The sequence below is a fragment of the Ceratotherium simum genome, chromosome X (genome assembly GCF_057802395.1).
Source record: "Ceratotherium simum simum isolate JZ-2026a chromosome X, ASM5780239v1, whole genome shotgun sequence".
Lineage (NCBI taxonomy): Eukaryota > Metazoa > Chordata > Mammalia > Perissodactyla > Rhinocerotidae > Ceratotherium > Ceratotherium simum.
In genome coordinates this window covers 1,707,041-1,721,725 of record NC_141940.1, presented here as the reverse complement: position 1 = coordinate 1,721,725, position 14,685 = coordinate 1,707,041, and the positions used below count along the sequence as shown (strand labels likewise).

Here is a 14,685-nt window from a genome sequence, read left to right as displayed (position 1 = left end):
AGTGGCTGGATGGGTTAAAAAACAAGACCCATCAATATGCTGCCTCCAGGAAACACATCTCAGCTCTAAAGAGAAACACAGGCTCAGCATGAAAGGATGGAAGACAATACTCCAAGAAAATGGCAAACAAAAGAAAGCATGTGTTGCCATACTTATATCAGACAAAATAGACTTCCAGATAAAACAGGTAATGAGAAACAAAGAGGAGCAATATATAATGATAAAAGGGACAGTCCACCGAGAAGACATATCAATTATAAATATATATGCACCCAACATACGAGCACCAAAGTACATAAAGCAACTATTAACAGACCTAAAAGAAGATATTAACAACAACACAATAATACTAGAGGATCTTAACACCCCACTTACATCAAGGGATAGATCATCCAGACAAAAAGTCAATGAGGAAATAGTCAACTTAAACGAAAAACTAGACAAGATGGACATAATAGATATATACAGAGCACTCCATCCAAAATAAGCAGACTACACATTCGTCTCAAGTGTGCATGGAACATTCTCAAGGATAGACATTATTGAAAGAAATGGATGATGACATAAAGAAATGGAAAAATATCCCATGCACATGGATTAGAAGAATAAACACAGTTAAAATATCCATATTACCTAAAGCAATCTACAGATTCAACGCAATACCAATCAGAATCTCAATGAAATTCTTCATGGAAATAGAACAAAAAATACTAAAATTCATATGGGGCAACAAAAGACCCCGAATAGCTAAAGCAATCCTGAGAAAAAAGAACAAAGCTGGAGGCATCACAATCCCTGACTTCAAAATATACTACAAAGCTATAATAATTAAGACAGCATGGTACTGATACAAAAACAGAAACACAGATCAATGGAACAGAACTGAAAGCCCAGAAATAAAACCAGACATCTATGGACAGCTAATCTTCGACAAAGGAGCTAAGAACATACAATGGCGAAAGGAAAGTCTCTTCAATAAATGATGCTGGGAAAACTGGACAGCCACTTTTGCCAAAGAAGATGGCAAAAGGAGACCATCTTCTTTTGCCATACACAAAAATCAACTCAAAATGGATCAAAGACCTGAAACTATAAAACTCCTGGAAGAAAATATAGGCAGTACACTATTTGACATTGGTCATAAAGGGATCTTTTCAAATTTCATGTCTACTCAGATAAGGGAAACAAAAGAAAAAATAAACAAGTGGGACTTTAATCAGGTTAAAGAACTTCTACAAGGCAAATGAAACCAGGATCAAAATGAATAGGGAACCCACCAGCTGGGAGAAAATATTTACAAATCATATATCTGACAAGGGGTTAATCTCCATCATATGTAAAGACCTCACACAACTGAACAATGAAAAAACAAACAACCTGTTCAAAAACCGGGCAGAAGACCTGAACAATTTTCCAAGGAAGATATATAGATGGCCAATAGGCACAGGAAAAGACATTCAATGTCACTAATCATCAGGGAAATGCAAATCAAAACAACGCTAAGATATCACCTTATACCTGTTAGAATGGCTACAATCACCAAGACAAAAAACAAATGTTAGCGAGGTTGTGGAGAAACGGGAAGTCTAATTCACTGCTGGTGGGTATGCAAACTGGTGCAGCCTCTATGGAAAATAGTATGGAGATTCCTCAAAAAATTAAAAATAGAAATACCTTATGATCCAGCTATCCCACTTCTGGGTATCTATCCAACGAACCTGAAATCAACAATCCAAAGAGGCTTATGCACCCCTACGTTCATTGCAGCATTATTCACTATAGCCAAGAAGTGGAAGCAACCCAAGTGTCCCTCCACTGATGAATGAATGAAGAAGATAACGGTATATATATACAATGGAATACTACTCGGCCATAAAAAAGACAAAATTGTCCTATTAGCAACAACATGGATGGACCTAGAGGGTATTATGTTAAGTGTAATAAGCCAGAGAGAGAAAGACAAACACCGCATGATTTCACTCATATGTGGAAGATAAACTAACACACGGACAGAGAGAACTGTTTGGTGGTTACCAGGGGCAAGGGGGTTGCAGGGGTGGGCTCCAGGGGTGAAGGGATGCATTTATATGGTGACCGACAAACAATAATGTATGACTAAAATTTGACAATGTTATAAACTATTAAGACATCAATAAAACAATAAAGTATCTCTGTTACCATTTTTAAAAAGCAACAGATTGAGAAGATTTGTAATATCTCTCCTAGATAAAAAGCTAATCAACATAACATATGAAGAAGTCCTACAAATCAGGAAGCTAAAACCAAATAATCCAATATAAAAACAGTAAAGGATAGTAATAGAGATTCAGAAAGGAAGATCTCCATCCGGATGGCAATAAACATACAGAAACTGTGCAACTGCAGGGAAATCAGGCAAACATATATCCAAGCAATGATGAAAAACGGTTTTCTCACCCATCAATGAGAATGCAGCACAGGAAAAAGACTAACACTACCCAGGTGGCTGAGGCTGTGGGGCAAGGAGTGCTCACACATTTTACAAGTAGGACACAGAGGCTCCGGGTTTGCTGAGGAATACTCCGCAGTATCAGTGACCATTTTTAGCGCACGTACTCTTTTAACTGAGCAAGAACGTGGGAGCCTGGCCATATTCGGGGACACCTGGGGGCTCTCAGGAGCTCGGCAGTTTTGAGCTAAGATGCTCCCCAGTGGTTGAACTAAGGGTATAGCGTTGTGGAGATGGTGCCACTGGCAGCCATGCTGGTTCCTGGAAGACCATCTCCAAGTCAGAGGGACGAGCTCTCTGTGACTACACTGTGGCCTTGGAGATGGTGACTTTCAGACGCAAAGTCAATTCGAGCTCCCTCAACTCAGGCTCCCTGGGAAAGCTGCAGGGTAGCGTTGGGCGACTGCCACCTCAACAGTCGCGCGGGTCTTGCCATACAGAAGGTTCTAGAAAGAAAAAAGGGGTCAGCGCTGAGACGCCTTGCATCTCAGGACCCTCAGCCCGCCTCATCTGCTGAGAAGGCCACCTGGGGGCTGGGCTGCCATGGGGGCAGGCGAGGGCACCAGCAAACTATAAAATTCCAGCGTGCCTTTTGTTATAGCGTGATAAAACGTGCAAAACAAACATTACCATCGTAACTACTTTAAAGTGCGTGATTCGAACACCATTACTACATTCTCCTCGTTGTGCAAACGCCACACCATTTAGTTTCAGAACTTTTTTATCACCCCAAAAGTAGACCCTGGATCCACGCGCAGAGGTACCGTCTTTGAATTGATAGCATGAAAAGAAGGTATAAAGAAATTAAACTGTTTTGAATAATGTCTAACGTGCCAGTGATAAATTCAAAATTCATTGAATTGGGCGCGCGGAGGGAGCGGCGCGCGGAGGGAGCGGCGCGCGGAGGGAGCGGCGCGCGGAGGGAGCGGCGCGCGGGGGTCACGTGGGAGCGCCTCAGAGCACAGTACGCGGCATTTGGTCCTCAGGCGCCGACGGGTTTGCAGCTATGGCTGACTGCAAGTCGAGCGCTGCGACGGCCGATGAAACCAAGCCTGACGCGAGGACTTTGCAGGTGCTTCGGGACATGGCTAATCGCCTTCGCATCCACTTCATCAGGGTCACGTGTGCTTCGAGCTCCGGGTAAGGCGTCCTCCTCGAAGCCCACGTGGCGCCGAGCGACGGGCCCAGCGGTGACGGGGGCGTGAGGTGAAGGGAACTGTTGAGGGCTGAGCGGACTCGGTGGTAGGGCCCTGTTTCCAGCGTCGGGGCTCGGCTGCTGCCCCCAGACGCCAGCCGACTGGCCACGTGCTTGGGCGCCCGCCCTCGCTGCTGCGTAGCTGGCCCAAGCTGGTGGCCCCGGCCCTCAGGGTGTCCCTTGTTAGCAGAGGGAGCCAGAACCGTCGCGTGCGGGCAGGAAGAGCCCCGGGGGTCAGACCGGGCAGGCGGGGGAGTGGGGCCCAGGAGCGGGGTACCAGCCGGCTTTCTGTGTAAGCGGTTGCCGGTGATGCCAGGGTCCCGAAACCCAGGACGTGGAGTTTAAAGAAACAAAGCCTAAGAGAAAGCAATCGGCGAGTAAGAATTGGAACAGAAGGGAGCTGTTGGGTCTGCTAGTACTTGGGTGAGGATTTTTGTGTCGATATTCGTAAGAGATGTTAGTAGTTTTCTTGTACGGTATTTGTCTGGCTTTAGTATAGGGGCAATGCTGGCCGCAGAATGAGTTTTGAAGTGTTCCCTTCAGTTTTTTGGAAGAGGTTGAAAAGGATTGATGTTAATTCTGTGAATATTCGATAGGGTTAAGCAGTGAAGCCATCAGGTCCAGACTCTGTCAGCGAGGTTTTTGACTGCGAATTAATTCAGTCTCCTGATTAGTTATGGGTTTATTCAGATTTTCTATTTCTGTGTGATTCAGTCTTCTTGGGTTTTCTGTTTCCAGAAATTTCTTCTAGGTTAACCAATTTATTGGCGTACAGTTGTTCACAGACTTTATAGTCCTTTTCATTTCTATATAATCAATAGTAATGTCTTTATTTTCATTTCTGAAATGAAATTAGTAATTTTAAATCTGCCTTAGTAAATTTAGTAATTTCTTTTCTCTTTCTTTTTTTTTTTTTTTTTTGTGTTGCTGAGGATTGTCCCTGAGCTGACATTCCTTGCCAATCTGCCTTTTTTTTTGTGAGGAAGATTCTGCCTGACCTAACATCTGTGCCAATCTTCCTCCATTTTGTGTGTGGGTCACCGCCACAACATGGCTGACTAGTGGAGTGGTGTAGGTCAACGCGGGGGATCCGAACCCGTGAAGCCGCAGTGCAGCGCATGAACTTAACCACTATGCCACCTGGCGGGCCCCTCTTTTCTCTTTTTTACTTAGTCAATCTAGATAAAGATTTGTCAATTTTGTTCATCTTTTCAAAGAACCAATTTTTGGTTTTGTTGATTTTTCTGTATTGTTTTCCTAGTCTCTCTTTTACTTATTTCTGCTGTAATATTTTTTTCTTTCAGATAGCTTGGGGTTTAGCTCTTTTTTTTAGTCCAGAATTTGTAAAGTTAGGTTTTTGATTTTGGGTCTTTCTCTTTTTTTTTTTTATTGCTGGGGAAGATTCACCCTAAGCTAATATGGGCTGCCAACCTTCTTGTTTTTTTTTTTTTTTTTGTATGTGAGCTGCCACCACAGTATGGCCACTGAGAGACAAGGGGTGTAGGTCCATGCCTGGGAACTGAACGTGGGCTGCCAAAGCAGAGCATGGTGATCTTAATCTAGGCCACTGGTGCTGGACCCAGGATCTTTCTTTTTTAATGTAAGGATTTACAGCTATAAATTTCCCTTTTAATACTGCTTTTGCTGCATGCCACAAATTTTGGTATGTTGTGTTTTTGCTTTCATTGGTCTCTAAGTATTTTCTAATTTCTCTTGTGATGCTTTCTTTGATCTGTTGGTTGTTTGAGTGTGTTTAATTTCCATAAATGTGTGAATTTTCTGATTTGCTTCTGTTATTTATTTCTATCTTCATCCTGTTATGGTCAGATAACATATTTTGCATGATATCTGTCTTAAAGCTTGTCTTCCAGCCTGGGCTATGACATTAAAAGGATGGTGTAGATGAGTTTAAGACTTGCATATTTTGGTATTTTTTTTTACACTTTCATTTTGCTCACTTCATCTTCAAATTTAATAATGGTTTGCATTTTCTCAAGGGATGTCTAACAGCTTTTAAATCCAAATCGTGCACTTAGGGGATACTTGTAAGGCAAGAGTTTTGTCTCAGTTTTCTATATTGTGAAACTTGCAAAGAGACATTATTAATACACATGAATTGGACCTAAAATCTTACTCTTCTGATGGTGGGGGTGGGGCTCTAGTGAGTTGGTTTTGTCCCCTGCCCCCTCCCTGCTTCTTAATGAGGAACTGGCTGCACTTAACATGCAGGCTGCTTTCTAAGACCAGTGCTTATTTTAGCATTTGGTAACTGCCTCGAAGTTCACCTTGAGAAGCTTCTCAGGCTCACCATTCACTCCTAGAAGAAATTCACTTGAGGTAGTAGAATGGGGTCTTCTTCGTGGTGTTTCATTTTTTGACTTTTTTCTCCAGTTTTACCAAAATACATCTGACATACAGCACTATAAGTTTAAGGTGTGCCGCATAATTTGACTTGCTTACATTGTGAAAGGATTACCACAGTAAATTTTGTTAACATCCGTTGTCTCATATAGATACAAAAAAAAGAAAAGCAAAAAAATGTTTTTTTCCTTGTGAGAACTCTTGGGATCTACTCTTTTAACAACTTTCCTACGTAGCATACAGCAGTGTAGCATACAGCAGTGTCGGCTATAGTCATCTTGTTATACATTACAACCCTAGTACTTAGATATCTTACAACTGGAAATTTGTAACTTTTGACCACCTTCCTCCAATTCCCCCACCTCCCTGTCTCTGGTAACCACAATTCTAATCTCTTTTTCTATGAGTTTGGTTTTTTGTTTTTTGATTCCACATATAAGTAAGATCATACAGTATTTGTCTTTCTGGGTTATTTCACTTAGCATAATGCTCTCAAGGTTCATTCATGTTGTCACAAATGGCAGGATTTCCTTTCATTTTATAGCTGCATAATACTTTACTGTATGTATGTACCACAGCTTCTTTATCCATTCATCCGTTGATGGACACTTAGGTTGTTTCCATATCTTGGCTATTATAAATAATGCTGCTATGAACATGGGGGTGCAGGTAACTCTTTGCGATCCTGATTTAATTTCCTTCAGATATATTCCCAGAAGTGGAAGTACTGGATCCTGTAGTAGTTCCGTTTTTCTTTTTTTGAGGATCCTCCATGCCATTTTCCGTGGTTGCTGTACCCACCAGCAGTGCACAAGGGTTTCCTTTTCATCCTTGCCAACATTTTTTGTCTCTTATGTTTTTGATAATAGCCATTCTAACAGGTGTGAGGTGGTGTGTCATTGTGGTTTTTATTTGCATTTCCCTGATGATTAGTGATGTTGAGCATCTTTTCATGTACCTGTTGGCCATTCATATATCTTCTTTGGGAAAATGTTTGTTCAGGTCTTTTGCTCATTTTTTAATTGGATTATTTGGTTTTTTTTGCTATTGAGTTGTATGAGTTCTTTATATATTTTGGATATTAACCTTTTATCAGATACGTGGTTTGCAAATACTTTTCCTGTTCTGTAGGTTGTCTTTTCATTTTGTTGATGGTTTCCTTTGCTGTGCAGAAGTGTTTTAGCTTGATGTGGTCCCACGTGTTTATTTTTTATTTTGTTATTAGTGCTTTAGATGTCATATCCAAAAAGTCATTACCAAGACCTATGTCAAGGAGCCTTTTTCCTATGTTTTCTTTTAGGAGTTTTATGGTTTCAGGTCTTACATTTAAGTCTTAATCCGTTTCAAGTGAATTTTTGTGAGCGGTGTAAGATAAGAGTCTAGTTTCTTTTTCTTATGTGTGAATATCCAATTTTCCCAGCACCATTTATTGGAGAGACTATCCTTTCTTTTGTTGAGTATTCTTGGCTCCCTTGTCAAATATTAGTTGATCATATATGCACGGGTTTATTTCTGCTTCGTGACATTTCTGATTAATGATATCACAGATGAATTCAAAAAAGTGAAAGAACATTCAGGTGCTTATGGAGTGATTAGGTGAACTTGCCCCAAGGTCATAGGTGCTCCATTGATAGAAGGGGGCTGGTCTTGGAGGTCTTGCTCTTTACAGGGAAAGAGGTTGTGAGGTTACTGGGCTGTAAAGCATCCTTATAAGCTGTGAGCCTGGAGACAGTAGAGACAGTGGCCCTGCATCCTTTTCCCTTGGCTGGATTCTTCCAGGCCTGGGAGAAATGACTGCTGCTTCCGGTCTGAGGAGACGATATGCTAAAAGGGCTCTTCGTGCACCCTGTCCCTGGTGAGTCACTTACCCGTGAGAAATGATCTGTGCTATGTCTGTCTTTCAGTCACCCCACATCGTGCAGCAGTGCTGCTGAGATCATGGCGGTGCTGTTCTTCCACACCATGAGGTATAAGGAGGCGGACCCGGAGAACCCGGACAATGACCGATTCGTCCTCTCCAAGGTAAGGTGGCATGGGATCCCAGGGCCTGCTCAGATGCTCACTTCTTAAACTCATTTTAAAAGCCACCATGTAGCAACAAAGCCTGAAATGGGTTCCGCTTATCTTTTTGGTTCTTCTTTCTTTGCCTCGTGTCTTAATGTGTTCAGGCTGCTATAACAAAATACCACAGACTGAGTGGCTCATAAACAATGTAAATTTATTTTTCACAGTTCTGGAGGCTGGAAGTCCAAGATAAAGGCACCAGCATTGTTGCATTCTGATGAGGGCCCTCTTCCTGGTCACAGACTTCTCATTGTACCCTCACATGGCAGAAGGAGAAGTGATCTCTCTGAGGTCTCTTTTATAAGGGCACTAGTCCCCTTCTTGAGGGTTCTGCCCTCATGACCTAATCACCACCCAAAGACCCCCACCTCCTAATACCATCGCCTTGGGCATTAGGTTTTCAACATACGGATTTTGGGGGGACACAAACATTCAGCACCTCATAGAGATCTACAAGATGTTCTAGTGAGAACTGCATGGTTGGAAGGATGACTTGTGGCAACTGGTCGCCCTTCGTTTCCTTTGGTGGTGCCCTGCCTTACCCCACCAAGCACTAAAGCTCCCCTTGGCAAGGTCCTGTTGCTCGCATCCTCTGCTGCCTCAGTAGAGGCGGGCAACATTAGCAGATCTGACTTGCTGAGGTCGAGGAAAATTGAGTTTGATTTGGAGGGGCATCCCACCCCTGTCAGTCATCTTTATCTTTTGTCTCTCTGCAGATCTGATCTGCCGCCAAAGGGAGAGTTTCTCATTAGACTAGATATAGTACCAGGTATCTCATAACACTGGGGGATAGGAGAGAAAAGGAGTGTAAAAGCAAGGTTGATCTAGAAGAGTATGCAGCTCTTTTGATGCTGTTGGAGAGTTTGCTGGGTCCTGAGTAAATCACTTAAAATTCACCTGCCAGAGACCCATGTACAAACAGAAGCCCCAGATCTGGGCAGTGGGAAGTAGTTTAAAGACAGAGTCAGGATATAGGTATGGCTGAAGTAGCTGGGGTTGTAGTTATGACTCTTGTCTTGGTGTCTGAAATGTAATCTCAAATGAGGTTTGGCACAATATAAATCAAATGTGTGAGTGTGCGTATAGAAAGAGATGAAGCAAAAGTGGTCTGTTAGCAGTAGTTGATGAATGTAGGTGAAGAGTATGAGACTTCGTTTTACTGTTCTTACAACTTATAAGCTTGAACTTCTTCACAATAAAAATTGAATAAATATAGGTGTACAAACACAGTGTGAGTGTTTAGATGTCTGGTTTAAGAAAAGGAAAGATGCCTAGACTATCCCATAACCGTTGCTATCATATAATAGCAGTCTTCGGCCGTAGAGGGATAAAGAGGCTTTCTGGCGTGCAGTAGCAGACTAGGCACTGTTCAGCTGCCAGAATTTGTGTGTTTATCAGATTTAAGCAGAAGACAGGATTGAAAGAAAAGAGAACACACAGAGGAGCATAATCCATCATGGCTTTGGTTGGGAATGGAGTAAATGGACTCACTACAGGCAGAGGAGCCAGGGTCTTCATGATAGGTGCTCCTGGGACATGAGTGTCTAACGCAGACAACTACATTAGGGGGCTGACTGCTAAAGCCTGGTGGTGTTACTGACTGTGAGGTGTTTGGATTCCCTTAGAGCCCTCATTGTACTAAGGGCTTGTTGGGGAGGGACCTTGTGATCCCCTATCCCCTCACCCAGGTATTTGTTTTTATTTTATGAGCCCTTTTGTTTTCTCCAGCCAAGAAGTCCTGGGAAGTAAGACCTTTTTTGTTTTTTGTTTTTGTTTGTGAGGAAGATCAGCCCTGAGCTAACATCCATGCTAATCTCCTCTTTTTGCTGAGGAAGACTGGCCCTGAGCTAACATCCTTGCCAATCTTCCTCCACTTTATGTCGGACACCGCCACAGCACGGGAACCTGGGCCGCCAGCAGCAGAGCACCCGCACTTAACTGCTACGACACGGGGCCAGCCCCCAGAAGGCCTTTTTGTAAACTTGTTCTTGGATTGCACTTGTGCCAGAACAAAGATGAGAAGTACCACCTGGAAAAGAAGTCTTTATTTTTTGGGTACCTGTAGCACCTTGTATGCATTTTTATTGTAGCCTTTGGCCCCTCTCAACTTTGTCTCTCCCCACAGAATAAGAGTTCTTGGGGAAGGGAAGGGAACCCATGTCCCCGTGCCAGGCAGTGTGCTGGCTCCCTGCCAATTTTCTCAAGCGAGTCTACAGCCTCCTGCTGCCTGAGGGTGCTCTCACCTCCATCGTACTCATAAAATTAAGCCTTTAATAGGTGGGTTCACTTGCCCTACGCATTAAAGCCGGGAGAAGTGCAGTTGGTCTGAGTGCAGAGGCCAGGCTCAGTACAAGGACATGGCAGGGCAACTGGGAGCCGGAGCTTGTTACAGGAGTAAGGTAGGAGTCATGGGAAGGAAGACAGAGCTAGAGACGTCATCAGGAGAGAATTCAGTGGGACAGTTCTGTGAGGTTAGAGATGCAAAATGGAGAGGGAGTCTCTCCCTCTCCACACAAAGCACAAAGGGCACAAAGCACATGGAGAAAGCTAGGGAAGGTCAAGAGTCCCCGGAAGAGTGGAGGACTAGTGTGGAGCAGGACGGGAGAGGGATCTGAGACTAACAAATACAGTTGCCCATCCATGGTAGTGAAAGCACACACCAGTCTTTGCTGAATGGAGCTGACATTTGAATGGAGGAGGGAGGAGACAGGAAACAAACCCGTAAATAGATAGTATACCAGAATGGGCTGAGCCTCCTGAATCCAAGGGAAGTGGAGGAGTAGGGGGTACTAGTTGAAAGAGATGGTCCAGGAAGGCCTTGATCAAGCTGACGTTTGAGCAGAGATTTGGAAGGGGTGAGGGAATGAGCTCTGCACCTGTTTAGGCACGAGCGCTGAACACTCAGGGGAGAGGGAGCTGCACATGCTAAGGCCCTGAGGCATGCGGGTGCCCAGCACGTCCAAGGGGCAGCAAGGAGGCAAGGGCACCCAGAGTGATGGGAGGGAAAGTAGTAGGTGATGGGGGCCAGAGTGGATAGGCTGGTGCAAGACCTTGGGCTCTACGTGGCATGAGATGGCAAGACCTTAGACAGTTCTCGGTATGGACTGATGACCCAGCTTAGGTTTTAACAGGCTTCCCCTGGCAGCTGTGTTGAAAATGGCTATGGGGGAAGCAGGGAGGCCACTGCAGTGATGGAGGCAAGAGATGTTTGTGGCCAGGCCACGGTGGCAGCAGTGGAGGCGTTGAATACGTTCAGCATGTCTTTGGAAGCTTGAGAGTGGGGCCTCAGTGCGGCAGCCCTTTTGCACCACCCTATGGCCGTCAGAGGGCCACATTCTCTCCATGGAACAATGATAGCCTTCGTGTGAAAACAGGATGCGGGGAGAGGTGGAGCGGTGGTGGAAAGTGATTCGTTTCTAGCATCTCATATTACCTGAGTTTTACAGACCAGGGAAATCACAACCTTCTTCAGTGTTTCTGGTTTTGTGCACGGCTGGATAAAAGGCCTTGTGAAAGTGGCAAGGCTCATGCTTACGTTTTCTGCTTTGGTGTTTGGCTTTGTTGAGGCTGCCGTGTGGAGGAGAAGCCTCCTTCCTTTGTGCTCCCAAAGCTCCAGTCGCCCTTGCCACGCTGTGTGGGTTGGCTATGGCTCTCCTATGTTTGTGATGTTGATCTGAGACTTGGGGTGCATGTGGGTGCGGTGAAGAGGAATTCACTCCGCAGGGTGGGAAGTGCCATTCCGAGCAGCAGCCTGCGCTTGGTGCCAGAAGTCAGCCTAATAACTCGTGTCCTGCAGGTGCTCCTAGGTTCATTTGGTCTCTTCTCTTACAGAGACTGTCATTTGTTGATGTGGCAACTGGATGGCTTGGGCAAGGACTCGGGGCTGCGTGTGGGATGGCGTATACTGGCAAGTACTTCGACAAGGCCAGGTAAGGCGCTTACCCAGAAACCATGTAACTGTCCCCACCCCCCCCCAGGCATTTCGGCTTTATTTATGGCTTATTAGTTTGGGAAGGCAGTGATTGTTTTGAAAATTCAGGTTACCAAGTATTCAAGGAGTAAAGAAATCGTGTTTCTGGAAACTGGTCTAGCACCTCCGGTTGGGTGCTAAGTGCTACCTGCAGCATAGAAATCCGCTTATTAGGACTCCAGTCTTGTCTAAGACATCTTCCTGTTTTCCGTCTCTCAGTGAGCTTCACTGTCAAGTGAACAGATGGCGCATTTGCCTTTGCATTGGAGATCCCTAAATATTAATAATCAAAGGTGTTTTTTTCTAGAGTGGTTTCACTTTTCTGAGGACAGGCAGATCAGTGCTTTTCTTACAGGGGCGTGTGCCCAGCTGCTGCTGATGTGGGAGCAGGGCGGGGCAGGGCGGGGCCTGGGGTTGGCCATGGTGGCACGCACGTGCTACTCCCATGATCCCCCGGCATGCTGAATCTGGAGCCCCTCAGTCCCTGGTTCCAGGCCAGTGGCCCTTCTGGAGACACTTTGTTGTGCTTCCTCCACTGCTTGGGCAGCTGCCCTGCTCCAGTTCCCATGAGTCTGTTGGCATTTTTCCTCTCGTGATTGCCTCTATTAGTCCCTGTCCTGCAGTTAATCACGTTTGTAAACTTCACTTAGAGCACTTTTGTGGGGTTTAGGTTGTGTTTTATTGGTATAGATAGTACTTCATGTTTCTGCTGCAGAGGAGTTTACTGTTTACAACAGAACATTTGCTCCTGACGTGGAATGTTTTGATTGTTATGATTGTTGTAACTAAATTTGTAAAATCAGGAATAGAAGGTGGCAGTGCTTAAAATGGAGCTTGCTAAGAAACCGTGTATGTAAATATTGTTTGGTTGTTTAAGGGAGCTGCTTTCTCCCCATCCCCTCTTGTTTGTTGAGCCCAGAGAAGTGGCAGAACCTAGAAATAGCCTTTACAGCTAAATGAGAAAACTAGCCAGAGCTGAAGCCCATCTCGTGAGGCCCAAGCTTTTAAAGTTGCATTTCCTCAGCTGTCGAGTTAGGACAGCATCAAGGAGGAAAATGGTCTTAGGAACCTACTGATCAGAAGCAACTGCTTCAGTCTGTTCTTTTGTTTCTCTCTGTGAAATATATTTGTTCGAGCGGCCCAGAAGAGCCCCAAGCAGGGTCCTAACCTCTCTTGGCTTGCCCCAGCTACCGGGTGTTCTGCCTTATGGGAGATGGAGAGTCCTCAGAAGGCTCCGTCTGGGAGGCGTTGGCCTTTGCTTCCTACTACAGTCTGGACAATCTCGTGGCCATCTTTGACGTGAACCGCCTGGGCTACGGTGGCGCCTTGCCCCTCGAGCACTGCATAGAAGTCTATCAGAAGCGCTGCGAAGCCTTTGGGTAAGTGTGTCCTGTTTCACATCTCCTTCTTTCTGCCCCACTCCCCCTTTGCCTTGTAACCTGGCCTCCTCCTCGGTTGACAGGTGGAATACCTATGTTGTGGATGGCCGTGACGTGGAAGCACTCTGCGAAGTGTTCTGGCAGGCAGCTCAAGTGAAAAACAAGCCCACTGCTGTAATTGCCAAGACCTTCAAGGGCCGGGGTATTCCAAGTAAGCAAGCCTTTCTTTTCTGCTTGGGGTTATGTTAAAAACATCTGTCTGCACAGCAGATGAGGCAGAAGGAGGCTCAGGCTGGCCGGGCAGACAACTGGGTTAGTGCACAGTGGTCACGTCTGTAATATGTGCTGGAGGCTCTTGCTCTCCTTAGCCCTTATAGATAGTAGGTCTGGTTAGGGTGGGAGGGGAAGCCCAGGCCCGCAGTAAGCAAGCAGTGATTTTCTGCCTGCATGAGGGGAGTGGCTAGGAGGATAGTCCATCAGTTTGAGGACTGGCAGGGAGCGATCTCCACGGGAGTGCAGAGTGAGAAGGGGTGTTGTTCCGTGTGTGAATAGATGTACATAAGGGTGTACACACCTTCCCTGTGCCCATGCACCACCTGAGAGAACACAGTCAACTGATAAAGCAAAGTGGCACATCTGGGAAGGGAGCTGTGGGACTGAGGGTCAGGGAAGGAGGGGCTTTGAAAGTCTTAACTCCTTGCAGATTTCTAAGCTGACACCTGAAGTCGTTCATCTCAAGTATAAATAGTTGCAAAGGGTTTGACTCCTGGTGTGTTTCAGTGACAATGTTTTAGAATAAAACTGTTCTTTGATTCCTTCTCAAAATATGTTCTTACTCTCTGGTACCCCAAGTTCAGTAAATGACAATCTGACCAATTTGCTCCTGGCAGAAACCTGGGTATCGTCCTTACCTCCCCCTCTCCCTTATATGCCCCTACACACACACCTGGTGTGTCATCAACTCTAATTGATTCCACCCCTAAAGTATATCTCAGATCTGTTCACTCCTCTCCATCTTTCCCGCTCCAGTCCCCCTCATCTCTCCCTAACTGCAGTCTCCCCAAGGCAGTTTCCACGCAGCTGACATGGTGATCTTTCTACAACGCGGGTCTGATCAGTCACCTCCTCAACTCCAAATCCTTCAGTGGTTTCCCATCTTGCTTTGGACAAAACTCAAACTCCTTATACCCACAGGATCCTCCATGGTCCAGGGACCCTGCCTGTCTCT

At 45.2% G+C, this 14,685-nt stretch overlaps 1 protein-coding gene across 1 annotated transcript in view; it reads left to right on the top strand.

Moving 5' to 3' along the window:
* The first annotated feature begins 3,477 nt into the window (after positions 1–3,477).
* The window catches only part of TKTL1 (transketolase like 1), a 29,548-nt gene continuing 18,340 nt past the window's right edge, over positions 3,478–14,685 (top strand). The window contains exons 1-5 of the mRNA XM_004443327.3: positions 3,478–3,628; positions 7,949–8,066; positions 11,940–12,037; positions 13,266–13,457; positions 13,541–13,668. Of these exons, the coding sequence (XP_004443384.1) occupies positions 3,495–3,628; positions 7,949–8,066; positions 11,940–12,037; positions 13,266–13,457; positions 13,541–13,668 (670 nt within the window). The 5' untranslated portion in view covers positions 3,478–3,494. The remainder of the gene's footprint in view (positions 3,629–7,948; positions 8,067–11,939; positions 12,038–13,265; positions 13,458–13,540; positions 13,669–14,685) is intronic.